At 48.1% G+C, this 14272-nt stretch overlaps 1 protein-coding gene and 1 long non-coding RNA gene across 2 annotated transcripts in view; both read left to right on the top strand.

The window, feature by feature from the left end:
- Positions 1 to 14272, top strand: part of LOC310689134 — a 283669-nt gene that overhangs the window by 136554 nt on the left and 132843 nt on the right. The window lies entirely within an intron of this gene.
- RPP25L (ribonuclease P/MRP subunit p25 like) lies at positions 363 to 4222 on the top strand. Its single transcript, XM_083466318.1, has 2 exons — positions 363 to 492; positions 2860 to 4222. Exon 2 carries the CDS (start codon positions 2888 to 2890, stop codon positions 3443 to 3445), a length of 558 nt encoding a protein of 185 aa, XP_083322444.1. The 5' UTR covers positions 363 to 492; positions 2860 to 2887; the 3' UTR covers positions 3446 to 4222.

Here is a 14272-nt window from a genome sequence, read left to right as displayed (position 1 = left end):
GACTTTTGTTATTATTGTGGACAATCTAATATTTTTTTTATTTTTTTAAAAAAAGAAAAAACTCTGAAATGAAGAATTTTCATTTTGGAAAAAGAGCGACGCGCTGAGAGCCTTCCTCCTCCGCCCGCGGAAACCCCCCCCCAACCCCCCCCCCAGGGGGAAAATCTTATTTGCAAGGACCCCGCGCATCTTCCGCGGCTGGGATCTCCATCTCCCACAGCGCCCCTGCAGGCGGCCAACCCGCCCGTCTGCGGCAGGGGGAGGGGCCCGCCTCGCCCTCGCCCAATCGCTCGTCGGGGGAGGCGGGGCTTCCCTTCGCTGTCTGTCTCTCTTTCGCCCCGCCTCCTTCCGGCTCGCCGCAAGATGGCGGCCCGCCACGCGTGCGCAGTGCGGGAGAGCGCCGCCCTCTCGTCGCTTCCGCTCCCCGAGAGGCCAAGAAGGCGAGCGAGAGAGCGAGCGAGGCGGCCGCTCCGTTTGTCCGTCCTCCGGCAGGTATGGTCCCTTTGGTCTCTGCCTGGAATGCCGGAGAGGAGGGCGTGGAACGGGGAGGCCGCGGGGGCAGACGAGGGACCCTCTGGGCGCGTGCAGAGAGCCGCCTCCCCCCCCCCGGCAGGAAAACACTCTGCGCATGCTCAGGGGAGTCCTCTGCCGGCTTGGCCTAAAAGAGCTGCGGTACCTCGGGGTGGGGGGGGTTCTGTGTGAGCGCGTGTATATATTATGTTTTGGGGTGTGTGTCTGTGAGTATATATATGTGTGTGTGTTTGTGCGCGCGCGCATATCTATATCTATATATCTATATATGTATGTATTTTGTGTGTGTATGTGTGTATGCGTCTCACTGTGTGTGTGTGTCTCTGTGAGTGTGTGTATATATATATATATATATATATATATATATATATATATATATGTGTGTGTGTTTGTGTATATGTGTGTGTGTGTGTGTGTGTGTACAGTGGTACCTCAGGTTACAGATGCTTCAGGTTACAGAGCCCGCTAACCCGAAATAGTGCTTCAGGTTAAGAACTTTGCTTCAGGATGAGAACAGAAATCACGCAGTGGCGGCAGCGGGAGGCCCCATTAGCTAAAGTGGTGCTTCAGGTTAAGAACAGTTTCAGGTTAAGAACCGACCTCTGGAACGAATTAAGTGTGTAACCCGAGGTACCACTGTATGTATGTATGTATGTGTATATATGTGTGTGTATGTGTCTGTGTGTGTGCATATATATATATATATATATGTATTTTTTGTGTGTATAGATATATATATATGTTTTCGTAGATTTTCACGGGTACAGGAATGCAGGTTTTGGTGTCCTCGGGTGTCTTCCCGTGTAAAAGTTGGGGTGTCTAGGCGACGTTTCGACGAGGTCTCACTCGTCATCTTCAGGCTGGTGCTTTCGGCTTCTTGTTACTGGAACAGAGCTCTGTTCCAGTAACAAGAAGCCGAAAGCACCAGCCTGAAGATGACGAGTGAGACCTCGTCGAAACGTCGCCTAGACACCCCAACTTTTACACGGGAAGACACCCGAGGACACCAAAACCTGCATATATATATATATATATATATGTATGTATTTTTTTGTGTGTGTGTATGTATGCGTGTGTGTGTATGTGTCTCTGTGAGTGTGTATATATTTGTGTGTATGTATATGTGTCTCTGTGTGTGTGCGCATATATATGTGTGTGTGTCTATGTGTATGTCTGTGTGTGTGTGTGTATGCATGCAGTCTTTTGTGTATAGATACGATGTGTACTTCTTTGTGTACTTGTACTGCCTCGTTTGTCTCCCTCTCTTCCCTGCATGCATGCGCACAACCACCCCGCGAGGTAGGGCAGGGACGAGGCAGGCCGTGTGTGAGTGTCTTCCAAGGTCACAACTGAGTAGGAGGATCTGGGCCCTGGTCCCCCCCCCCCGGTGCTAGTCCAGCGCCCTCAGCACTCAGCTTTGGGAGTGGCCCCTGAGCACTCAACCCCCCATCCATCCCCTATGAACCACATGCTCACCTCAGCCATCCTGGCAGCACAGTATTGGGGAGCCCCCGAGACCTCTGGAAGCGACAGAGTTGAAGGCGGCTGCCCTTTCGGATCCCCAGCCTTAAGCATGTCTGCATCTGCCTCCATCCTTTTTGAGGTCTGTCTCCCTCCTCTTTCATTGTAATCTGCTGAGAGGCAGAGGCCTGACTTGTGACCCCCTGAAATGCATAAACCGCCTGTGGTTGGGTAACATGGCTTTCGGTCCAGAGTTGGCATTTGGGGCAAATCTTTTTTCTGACACCAGCTCAAGAGTTGCGGGGCTCTGCTTTTTGACTCCACGGTCCGCGGCAGGAACGCTTCATCCGAAGATCTCGGGACGGTTCACAGCATAAAAATACAAGATAAAAACAAAAAATGCATTTAACAAGTACAGTGGTACTTTGGGTTAAGAACTTAATTCATTCTGGAGGTCCGTTCTTAACTTGAAACTGTTCTTAACCTGAAGCACCACTTTAGTTAATGGGGCCTCCCACTGCCGCTGCACAATTTCTGTTCTCATCCTGAAGCAAAGTTCTTAACCCAAGGTACTATTTCTGGGTTAGCAGAGTCTGTAACCTGAAGCGTCTGTAACCCGGGGTACTACTGTACAAAGAAAGAAACAACCAATGACCCCCTCTTGGCTTTCTATTTTAGAGTTTAGCTCCCTCACTTTCCTCCCCTTTTTGGTCACTGTTAGGAGATGGAAGGGTGGAGTTCATGAAACCCTGATTAGTGAAGCAATTGCTTTGTTACGTATTCATGGTATTTTATTTTCCTAGCCTTAATTGAGTCCCTGGATTTATTTGTGACTGTTGTGTCTTTCCCTTGCCCCCATCCGTCCAGCTCAACCCAGGTACCGGCAGTGGGGATCATGGAGAACTATCAGAAGTCCAAGACCGTGGAGAAGCCGTCGCCTCTTCCCTTCACCAACTTGCCCTCCGATATAATTGAAATGAAAGTGAAGGACGGCAGCAAAATCCGGAACCTGATGGGCTACGCCATTGGCAAGATGGAGTCGGAGGCCGTGCGGCAGGTCCTCTTCAGTGGCGCCGGCAAGGCCATCAGCAAGACCATCACCTGCGTGGAGATCATGAAGAGAAGGCTCCAAAACCTCCACCAGATCACCAAAGTGTTCTTTAGGCAAACGGAGGAGATCTGGGAGCCCATCGTGCCAGAGGCCGGCCTTGATTCTTTGACTGTGAAGCGGAATATTCCTGCCATTTGTGTCTTGCTGAGCAAAGATCCGCTGGACGCTCAAGAGCCAGGTTACCAGGCTCCCGGGTCTTTTGACGCCTTCTGGTTAGAAACGCTGAAATCATCGGAGTCCCAGGGCCAGGCCAAGAGGAAGCAGGGGGGAGGCAGAGGGGCCGCTCACGCTCGGAAGCTTCCCCGCTCTGGTAGACGGGAGGACTCTTACAAAAAGCCCTGAGGAAGCCCGGCTTCAGAACTGCAGCAACTGCTCCCCGAGACAAGGAAAGCCGGCTGGTTATCAGAATAAAGTGGGAGGCGTTAGGAACACTGGCTGCATCTGGAGGAGAGGAAAGGAGAGTCTGTCTGAATTCAGAAGTCACCTGGCGTTCGGCAGACAGCATGGGGGTCCTGTGTTGTGGCTTTGAACAGGGGACAAACAGGAAATGCGTCACTGGTTTGTGCCCGGCACGTTCAGGATTTGGGTGCTTGAAATGGCAATGTGCAGAATCTTTCTTCGTGGGACGGATAATGAAAACAGGGAGGAAGTCTTAGATGATTCCTTCGCTGGTGCCTTGCTGCCTCCCGTTACCTGTCTCTTCTCCTGATTCTGCAAGAGCCTAGCCCTTCGCCATCTAACCCACTTCCGTTCATATGAACAAGATCAGCAGATTACTGCAACCCCGGGATATATTTTCACATTGTCATCATTGCTGGTTTCCTTGTGGCCTGAGGGCCTCCATGCTTTTAGATTTTCTTGCTTTTGCATTAAGGTCCTGGACATTCAAAGGAAGGGATACAGCCCAAAGGTGAGAGGCGAGTGCCTCGTGTGTGATTGTGCCAAGGGACTTCCTGATGTACCTGTACATGAAAACGTAGCATCTCATCAGTTGTTTGTAACTTAAGAGCTAGGAGTTGGACGCAATGTAATTTTGTTCAGCGAGTTTTATTTTTGTCTCCAAAGCAGTCTTGCCAGTAAAAGATACCAGGCCATTAAAAGGTTCACTGCTGGTCCACATACCTGACGTTGCTCTGTCATCTCTGAACACATCAACCCCCAACTCCCATTCCATCTAAGGTGCTGCACTGCTTCCTCTCTCCTGTGGTCTTAATACACCTTGTTCAGTTCTTCTCTGGACCTGTCAGAGTCTGCTACTCCAAGGACCTCCCTTGGGGTGAGGGGTGGAGATTGAGGACTTGGTTCTTCTGTCCTCCTGGCTTCAAAAAGTGCTGGAAGGGGCTGACAGTTAAGCCAGTAAAGGTAATAATTCAAATTAATCGTTATCTCTGGACTTGACAGCTGATTATTCATTCAGGAGGGCTGTCCAAAGACTGAATCGAGATTACCAGCCCTTAGTTGAGGACTCTTGATTTACCTTTGCCGGGAGAAAGTCCCATCTTATCTTGAATAAGGCAGGGTAAAAGGAATTAAGAATTGAACGTTGCCTGTGGGTGAGCAAGAAGTATTGGTCCCAAACCAATCTTGTTCCTTGGAGAACAAGTGGTGTTTGCATGATAGCGACTTTGGGAGTCCTTGAGGTTATCAGCCTTGTGATGTTGCAGCCGCTGCCTGAACTGAGTTGCCCCTGATAATATCTGGGTGCTGTTCCTCTTTAGCAGGGCCCATCATTGCTGTCACCCTCGCTTCATTCTGTCCTCTGCCTCTTTGAAACACTTTCTTCCAGACTGTGACTGTGTCTGAATGTTTCCGCCTGCCTCTGAGGTCTGTTTCCTAAACTCACCTTTCCCTTTGAAGTGGCTTTCCTTAATCTTTTATGCTGTTTGCTGCGTGTAATTTGAGGTGGGATGTGTCTGCCAGTTCCCTTAAAATATTCACAAAGCCCCCTTCAAGCCCAAGGAAACTTTGCCTTTGATACTGAAGGCTGGCACTGCCGCGTTGCATTGCATATGGGCCAGTTATATGGGCTGGGTGGTCAGCCTGGATTCCCTCTAGAAACCAAAGCAGAGGAAGGCAGAATGTCGCTCATGGTCCCCTAGTCAGTTTCTGCCGGAATGAAGAGATGATGGATCCCTTCAGCTTGCATGAGCTGCTGGGATCAAGGGTTATTAATCCTCTGTGTCTGCCTGGAATGCGCTTTGTTCCTGATGCTTGTTTTTCCACCTAGAAGTCCCTATCCACGTCAGGAGGGGCAAAGCAGCTGAGTTCCATTTTCTAAGGCAGCCTCTGAATTCTCCTTCTGGGTCATTCTGGCTGCTCCTAGACAGTTGGTTGCCTGCTGACAGCAATCCAGCCTGGAGAAGGAGCCTGTGCCTCTGACGTTCTACCTAGACGTCATTACTGTGCCATTAAAGACTTCCTCTTGGCTGCTCAGGAGCAGTAGGGGCAGCAGATCTGAAGCAGGCACTGAGACCCAAGACAAGGTCTTCCCCAAATAAGATGCATCACCCCAGAAGCTGCTGAGGACCCAGCAAGCAAGCCAGCTCCCAAATGCCTCCATGACAACTTTTTCTCATTGGCATGAGAGAAACCGCCATTTTGTCATAATGGCTGAGAGATTAAGCCACGCATCAGGCACTCCCAGGCTTGAAAATCACCTCTGCTGTGGACTTCATAGTTGGGCACAGTTATTATCCCCACTCCCAGTATTCCAGAGAGGGGAAGCTGAGAGTGCCTTGCATATTGTCGATGCTTTTAACCAGGCTTCCTCAACCTCGGCCCTCCAGATGTTTTGAGGCTACAATTCCCAGCATCCCTGACCACTGGTCCTGCTAGCTAGGGATCATGGGAGTTGTAGGCCGAAAACATCTGGAGGGCTGAGGTTGAGGAAGCCTGGTTAAAACACTAAATGCAGCTCTTTGAACATTACCGGTTATTGGAGTGTAGCATGTTCTGGCTGGGTTTAGCCACCACAGCATGGAATGCACAAACAGTGAGCTTTAAAAGATGCTTAAGCACTGGGGCAGTGGATGGGTCCACTTAGAATAACTTTAAAAGAGCCATAGCTGTAGGAAGATTTGCCAGAGAAATTGAGATTTACCTGAAGCTCTTTGCTGTGCTGAAATGTCCCACCAGGGGGTGCCTGGCATTCTCCATGCAAAAAATGGCTGTAAGCCTTGATTAATTTCTGCTCCAGTTCCCTTGCAAACTGCCACGGCTGATCTATGGGTTTAATAAAGCAGTCTTTTGACAGCATCTTAAGTAAGCCTCATCCTTTGGCCTGGGGCAGAGGAAGATAATCTGTGGACAGTATTTTCCTGCAGAGTCAAAGGTCCTGCCAGAAATCAGCAGGAGTCCCAGGTCAGAACAACTTGGGTGTGCAGAGATGTCAGCTGGGCTGTGGAATAAGGGAGGACAAGCAGCCCCTAAAGTGTACCAGTTGAGGAAGCAGTTTGGGGGGCAGGGGAGTAGCGTTGAGACTGGCAGGGCCCAGAGGAAGGGGGCAAAGGGCACCTGTTGGTTCCGGTGGCAGAGCTTGGCTGTGCCTGGTTGTTTGGGGGGGGGCGAGGTGGAGATTGATATATTCAAGACAAAACAAATAGCTCTCAGGCCAAACTGAAAATGGCCTGTCTTCCTTACTTTTGGACGTGGTTCTTCCCCCTGGAGACTCCACAAAAGAGGCTAAAATACTGAACCCTCAAATGAGCCCGGAGACTGCACCACTCTGTTTTCATCCACAGCACCAATGGCCAGGTTTAGATCTAGCTGAATAGTGCTGAGATGGGTTAAATGATTTTAATTAACCTGTGGTGACCCACTTCTTTATCCAGGAGGCAGAGATGGCCCCCAATCTGGATCACTTTACAAGAGGATTAGTCAAATTCAAGGAGAAGAGGGCTAGGACCCTCATACCTACGGGACCGCCTCTCCTGGTATGCCCCACGGAGGACCTTAAGGTCCATAAATAGCAACACCCTAGAGGTCCCTGGCCCTAAGGAAGTCAGATTAAACTCAACCAGAGCCAGGGCCTTCTCAACACTGGCCCCGGCCTGGTGGAACACTCTTGTCTCATGAGACCAGGGCCCTGCAGGATCTGATTTCTTTCCGCAGGGCCTATAAGACATTCCGCCTGGCCTTTGGCTTGGAATCAACTTGATCCCCTTCCCTGCTTTCCTTTTTCCTTTCTCCTTCTGTGATGGAACTCCTATTTGGGGACTTCCCTGGCTTTTTGCTGGCTCATGTAGGACCATTCTGGATAGTTTGCTTTGGTGAAGACTTGACGTTTTTATCCCCCCAAAAGTTTTTGATTTGAGTTTCCACCGAAAGGAAGCTGCATTTTAATGTTTTAATGTTGTATTTTAATCTTGTTTTTTAAGTTGTATTTCAATTGCTTTATATTGGGTGTTAGCTGCCCTGAGCCCGGTCTTGGCTGGGTATAAATAATTTTTATTATTATTATTATCATCATCATCGATGGCTATACTCTGCCTCCTCAGTCGGAGGCAACAATAGTTCTGAATCCCAATTGCTGTAAAACTCAAGTGGAAAGATGGCTCTTGTGTTCGAATCCTGCTTGCGGGTTTCCCATTGGGGTATCTGGTTGGCCCCTGTGAGAACAGAATGCTGCACTAGATGGCCCATTGGCCTGATCCCGCAAGCTCTTCTTATGAAAGGCCCAGGTAGGAGAGGAATGGAGGACCTGTGCCCTTAACTATTTCTGGACTTGGACTCCTGCCATAAGTTTCCTACCTCTAAAGTAGTCTCTTTAACACAGCTTGCCGAAGAGGGAGAGGTGGAAGAGATTGTGCGCGGGGTGCGGTTTGCCCACAAGGATCCAGAAAGCTTTGCAAACATGGTGGGCTCAGAAATGCTGAGCAAAAGTTAGAAAAGATCAGGATTAGGCTTTGGAACAGGTCGTCAGCTTGGTGCCCTTCTGAGGATATGGAATTAACAACGCCCACCAGCTGCAGCTACAAGGGCCAGTGGACAAAGATTATGGGAGTGTTCATGAACATCTGGTAGCAGCTCCTCTTCCAGACGATGCCAGCAGATTTCAGGCGTTTGCAAAAAAATTGCAGCAGCTATATATATACATATATATATATATTTGCATACCGTAAGATTGTCATATTCTTGATTGCTTTTCTTCCTTCAAACGCTGAGGCATCTCCCCAAAGGAAACCAGATTACTTCTCTTTAATCTCCTGTGTACAAGTCTGCCCTGTAATCCTTTTATAGGGAGGAATTAATCCATTATTCATTTGTTTGTTTTGGCTGATTGGGATTTGTAAATCTGCTTTGCAATGCACATCAAGTTCCTAAAGTGGAGAGCAGCGTTCAGAACTGAACTCGTATATCTCCTGTTTTCCCTAAGCAATCATGGGCCTGATATAAACCCAAGCAGATTCCATTGCATGTTGGCGGTTAAAAGTCTGATTAATGGGATGGCTCAGCAGCTGCTCTTGGAGCTGACCTCTCTCAGATTGGCACGAGTTCCCCAAACTGAACAGAACATGCCCTATTAACTTCCAAGGACGGAAAGCCCTGGAGCAGCAACTGGTTTCTGGTTTTCGGTTATCTGGAAGGTGCAGTGGGGAATCCCTTGAGGACACGCTGGAAGAATGAATGAACAAACAAACAAACAAATTTATACCCCGCCCTCCCCAGCCAAGACCGGGCTCAGGGCGGCTAACACCAGGTATAAAAACAACTGATACAACTCAAAAACAAGATTAAAATACAATATTAAAATACAGCCTCATTTCAGTAGAAACTCAAATAAAAAACGTTTTGGGGATGAAAACGTCAAATCTTCAGCAAGGCCAACTATCCAGACTGGACCTACGTGGGCCAGAAAAAAAGCCAGGGAGTTCCATCACATAAGGAGAAAGGAAAAAGGGAAGGGGATCAAGTTGATTCCAAGCCAAAGGCCAGGCGGAACAACTCTGTCTTACAGGCCCTGTGGAAAGAAATCAGATCCCGCAGGGCCCTGGTCTCATGAGATAGAGTGTTCCACTAGGCGGGGGCCAGTGTTGAAAAGGCCCTGGCTCTGGTTGAGGCTAATTTGACTTCCTTAGGGCCCGGGACCTCTAGGGTGTTGCTATTTATGGACCTTAAGATGGAGGTGGAAACCTTTAACAGTAAGGACTAGATGCTTGAGATTGTACAGAACAGATTTGTTCCTTTCGTTTATTTAAAAGCATTTATATTCGGCGTAGTACTTTAAAAATCTCTTGATCGGCAAGATAAAATGGTCTCCAGGCTATTTCTCACTTTACAGAAGAAGCAGCAGAATACAAGAGGTTAATAGTGAGCTGGAACCCACAACAGCATCCCCCAACTTGGTGCCCCTGCTGTTGCAGGCAAAGCAACACCAGGCAAAGTCAGGCTTGCTTCGCAGTGTCTTGTTACATTGGGGCCCCGTTCTCTGAGCTCTCCAGGGCTGATTTGCACCTCTCCACCTTCGGTTCCCGTGCCGGGGTCTCTTGCACTGCTCTCTTAAAAAGAGGGATGGAACATAGAATCCAGATGGCAGGCAGAGCGTGCATCTGTCAGAGTCACTAATAGAAAGCAACAGAGCCTGGTGAAATCGCATTAGCTGCTTTCTGCTTGCTGCATCTTATTAAACAGCCTGGGAGGAGAGCTCTAGGACCATTATTCTGGAGTGTGTGTGTGTGATAGAGAGAGAGAAATTCTCAAATGTTAACTCAAATGTGCTCCCAGTACATTTTCGAGCACAATTCAAAGTGTTGGTGCTGACCTTTAAAGCCCTAAACGGCCTTGGTCCAGTAGACCTGAAGGAGCGTCTTCACCTCCATCGTTCTGCCCAGACACTGAGGTCCAGCACCGAGAATCTTCTGGCGGTTCCCTCCCTGTGAGAAGCCAAGTTACAGGGAACCAGGCAGAGGGCCTTCTCGGTAGTGGCGCCCGCCCTGTGGAACGCCATCCCACCAGATGTCAAAGCGATAAACAACTACTAGACTTTTAGAAGACATCTGAAGGCAGCTCTGTTTAGGGAAGCTTTTAATGTTTAACAGACCACTGTATTTTAATACTTTGTTGGAAGCTGCCAGGGGTGGCTGGGGAGAACCAGCCAGATGGGCGGGTTTTAAATAATAAATTATTATTATTATTATCATCATTATTAGAGCCTGTAAATCGAAGATTCCTCTATCCATTTCATATTGGTATGCAAACATCAGCCTTCGCCTCTGCAGCTGCTGGTTGTGGCACCATCCATTTTGTGTTTTGCTCTTCCTCACATTCCTCCAAGCCCTGACCCTCCTTCACACAGTACATATTTAAACTGCGGAACTCCCTGCCACAGGAGGCAGCGATGGCCACCAACCTGGGTGGCTTTAAAAAACGACCAGACCAATTCATGGAGGAGAGGGCAGTCGATGGCTGACCGTTTGAGACAGCAATGTTTCTCAGTATCAATCACTGGAAACGGCAGGAGGGGAGAGAGAGGGCTTTTGTGCTCGGATCCGGCTTGCATCCGGTCAGCCACTGTGAGAACAGGATGCTGGAGTGGATGGGCCATGGGCCTGATCCTGCAGGGATCTTAACGTTCTTACACTATCAGCTACGCTGCAAGGAAACACAGTTGTCTAAGGCTTTGCTGGATGTGCATTCACCAGTGCACACAGTAAATGAAGATGCATGCAATTGCCACACATGGTAATTTACTGGCTTGCCGGCTTTTCCTAGTGTAAAAAGTCCAGGATGTATTTTCCAACAGTCTTACAATATTGTTCAGGTTGGCACACACTCCTGTTGTGCAGGGATTTCATTTTTCAGATGTCAATTCTAGGATATTCTAGATGTCAATTCTTTGGATTTCCAGCTACAGGTTACATACACTTCAGGTTACAGACTCCACTAACCCAGAAATAATACCTCGGGTTAAGAACTTTGCTTCAGGATGAGAACAGAAATCGCGAGGTGGTGACGCGGCAGCAGCAGGAGGCCCCATTAGCTAAAGTGGTGCTTCAGGTTAAGAACAGTTTCAGGTTAAGAACGGACCTCCGGAACGAATTAAGTACATAAACAGAGGTACCACTGTATAGAATATTGGCGGTGGCTGCACTCTGTCGCTATACCTCAGTACATGTAGTTAGGAGAGTCTCAGGCTTGGAGTGGGACAGTATTGTGCAGAGTGGATAAAACCATTTCTTAAGGTTGCAAAAAAAAACAACAACCAGTGAAACTAAATAATTTTAAGAAAACTGCAGCAGAAGACAGGCATAATATACAGACCCACACAAACTACTGGATGAAGTCGAAGTAGCTGTTGCAGCTCCAGGCCAGCTATCACCAGTGTCTACAGGAGGAATAATTACCCCATTCTGAAAAATGAAATCCCTGCGCAACAGGAGTGTGTTCCAACCTGAGCTTTTCCTAGGGAGCTATGCCGCCTGTAGGAAATTTATCCCATTCGAAGAAGCCTTAAAGTTCAAGACTCTTAGGCTGGGACGTGCTGCCCGGGGCTAGTGAGAGTTGTACTGAGAAGCACTCAGAGAGTGGCAGGTTGGGACAGGCTTCGTGGGCAGCCTTTTCAAGTTCCCACCCACATTTAGCGGCTTTATTAATCTAACTCCATGTCCCGCCCCATTTTCAAAGGCCCCTTGATGAATAAAGATGAAAGCGTGGCGTGCCGTTTCATGATAACAATCTCCCCGCTCTGTTATCAAAATCTTTTAAGGGGAGATCAAGGCCTCTCAGAACGCTCCTACTGAGCAATTATGAGTGTTCTTTGCTTCCTTGAAGTTCACTTGAGCTCAACATGCAAAAAAAGCTGCTGGAATTTTGCTGCAGTGGGAAGGCCCTGGAGGGAAGAATCCTGCAGACTGGACAGGAGAACAGCTCACAAAAGGACCACCATGGGAAGGCAGGACAGGAGGGTTGCAGAACACAATAACTGGTTTCATGGCATTGTCAGGCTAGACAGCTGGAATATGTTGTCTTTTTTATGTGTGTTTCTTTTACGCGAACCCAAGATCTACCAGAGAGATCCAGCGGCAAAAGCCCTACAGTCAGAACTCCTCAGCCAGGGCACCTCAGAGCACATTCTTACCCTAGGAGTTTATTTTCACTACCAGAACTGAACTGAGTTTGCATTTATTCCACACAAACATCCTAATATGGTTCATTTCATTTCTCTTCATTTCAGCCGTTCGATTCACTCGGGAATGTTGCTTTGCTCCTGCCATTGTTAAAACAATTTTGAGGTCAGAAATCCTACAGCAGATCAGCCAGAGAACTCCCCACCGGTTCCCGATTCAACTTCTGCAGCCCCCAGTGTTAAAAGAGCTTCCTACACAATGTGGTACAATTAGTGTGTGGTAATACAATTTAGTACACACCAGTTTTATTAATACAATTTTAGTACATGGCACAAAAGAAAAAAGGAATGAGGAGGGAAGAGGAAAGCAAGCCCTGGAGCAGCTGCCGCTATTTTTAGCTTCTGAAACAGGGCAGCGTTTAAGGACAAGGAAACAACAGAGTCGTGGAGATGGAAGGAAACTCGCCAGATTCAGCCTGCTGCTGATGCAGGAAATCCATGGCTATAGCATCCCTGCAAAATTTGAAACAAAATAGATGAATACGCAAATGCAGAATTTTGCAGCTGGCATAACAGAGTCAGCTGGAAGCAGGTTAGTCGCAAGCACAAAGGACCTGGCATTGTTTCAGAACTGCCATGTTCCCAGAGCCCTGCCAACACAAGTCAATCTCCTTTTGCCAGTGCTGTCCAAATTAGTGACAGTCCACCGAACAGAAATGCCGCCAGCCCTGTCCGTCATGCAGTTTTGGTTCCACCCAGAAGGTGGCAGAAGCGACACAATGTCCAGTATTATAGATAGCTTTGCAAAGTTCTCCCCTCCTGGGTTCCACAACAATCCACAAAGGGTTTCAGTAAAGGTAAAGGGACCCCTGACCTTAGGTCCAGTGGTGGACAACTCTGGGGTTGCGGGGCTCATCTCACTTTTTGGGCCGAGGGAGCTGGCATACAGCTTCGCAGCACACGGAAATGCCGTTTACCTTCCCGCCAGAGCGGTACCTATTTATCTACTTGCACTTTGACATGCTTTCGAACTGCTAGGTTGGCAGGAGCAGGGACCGAGCAACGGGAGCTCACCCCGTTGTGGGGATTCGAACCGCCGACCTTCTGATCGGCAAGTCCTAGGCTCTGTGGTTTAGACCATAGTGCCACCAGCGTCCCTTAAAGGGGTCAGTAGGAGAAAACATAGGTGATGGGGGACCCCTCTGGCTCTGAGAGCCAATGGTCAGGCGCAATCTGCATTCTAATGGACACAGGTATTTTGTGCTTTTTTTCCTGGGGGCGGGATGCAGGGGGACGCATACCCCTAAACATTTTGTGAATCTAAGTTTGGCCCCATTGAGGGGTAGTATTTCAATATGAGTAGGAAAATGAGATTACCTCTAAACTATTTTTTTTTTAAAAAAAAAAAGCACTGCAGATATTATTGGCCTGTTTTGTTATAGCAGCTGGGTTTTCCAAATGTTGGATTCTGACTAAACATTAGGAATCCCTTTCGGAGGGCAGGAACCGTTCAACAGTGGAAGCTCTTGGTCTTTCCATCAGATTTTTAAAGAGAGGTTGGGTGGCCATCTGCTGGGGATTCTTTAGCTGTTATTCCTGTGTCGCCGGGGGCTGGACTAGATGGCCTCTGGGGGTCCCCCCAACTCTATGATTCTACAAATTAGCTAATGCAGGACAGTGTGCAGAAGTCAAATCTATTAAAGCTGAATGTTCATTCCAGCCAACAGAAGAATCTAAACAATGTGGGGATCGAAATTGCAAACACGTGCGAGAAATACGAAAAAGCCACATGATTTAAGCCTCGCTGGCCAGTACATTGCCAATGCTTTGCCATTTCCACTGACGGCTTTTTCTTGGGGTTCTAAATCAAGACTCTCAGCCAGAGTCTCCTGTTGTGGTGATAAATGGCTTATTTTATCTCACGCTGGTTTTATATATATGGATGTAACTGGATATTTTAAGCGTTCCGAAGGTTTCATTGTTATATGGTTTGTTCGCTTGCAGAAGCCTTGCCGAAAAAGCAGCACAGAAAGCTTTGAAATAAATAAAAAAAATCTTAAAAGCGACACACGTTTCTCTGAAGATGGCAATCAGCACAAGATGAC

The sequence above is a fragment of the Podarcis liolepis genome (assembly GCF_965112155.1).
Source record: "Podarcis liolepis genome assembly, chromosome: 11".
NCBI classification, from domain to species: domain Eukaryota; kingdom Metazoa; phylum Chordata; class Lepidosauria; order Squamata; family Lacertidae; genus Podarcis; species Podarcis liolepis.
The sequence above is the reverse complement of the archived record's forward strand: the minus strand, read 5'-3'. Positions and strand labels throughout refer to the sequence as shown.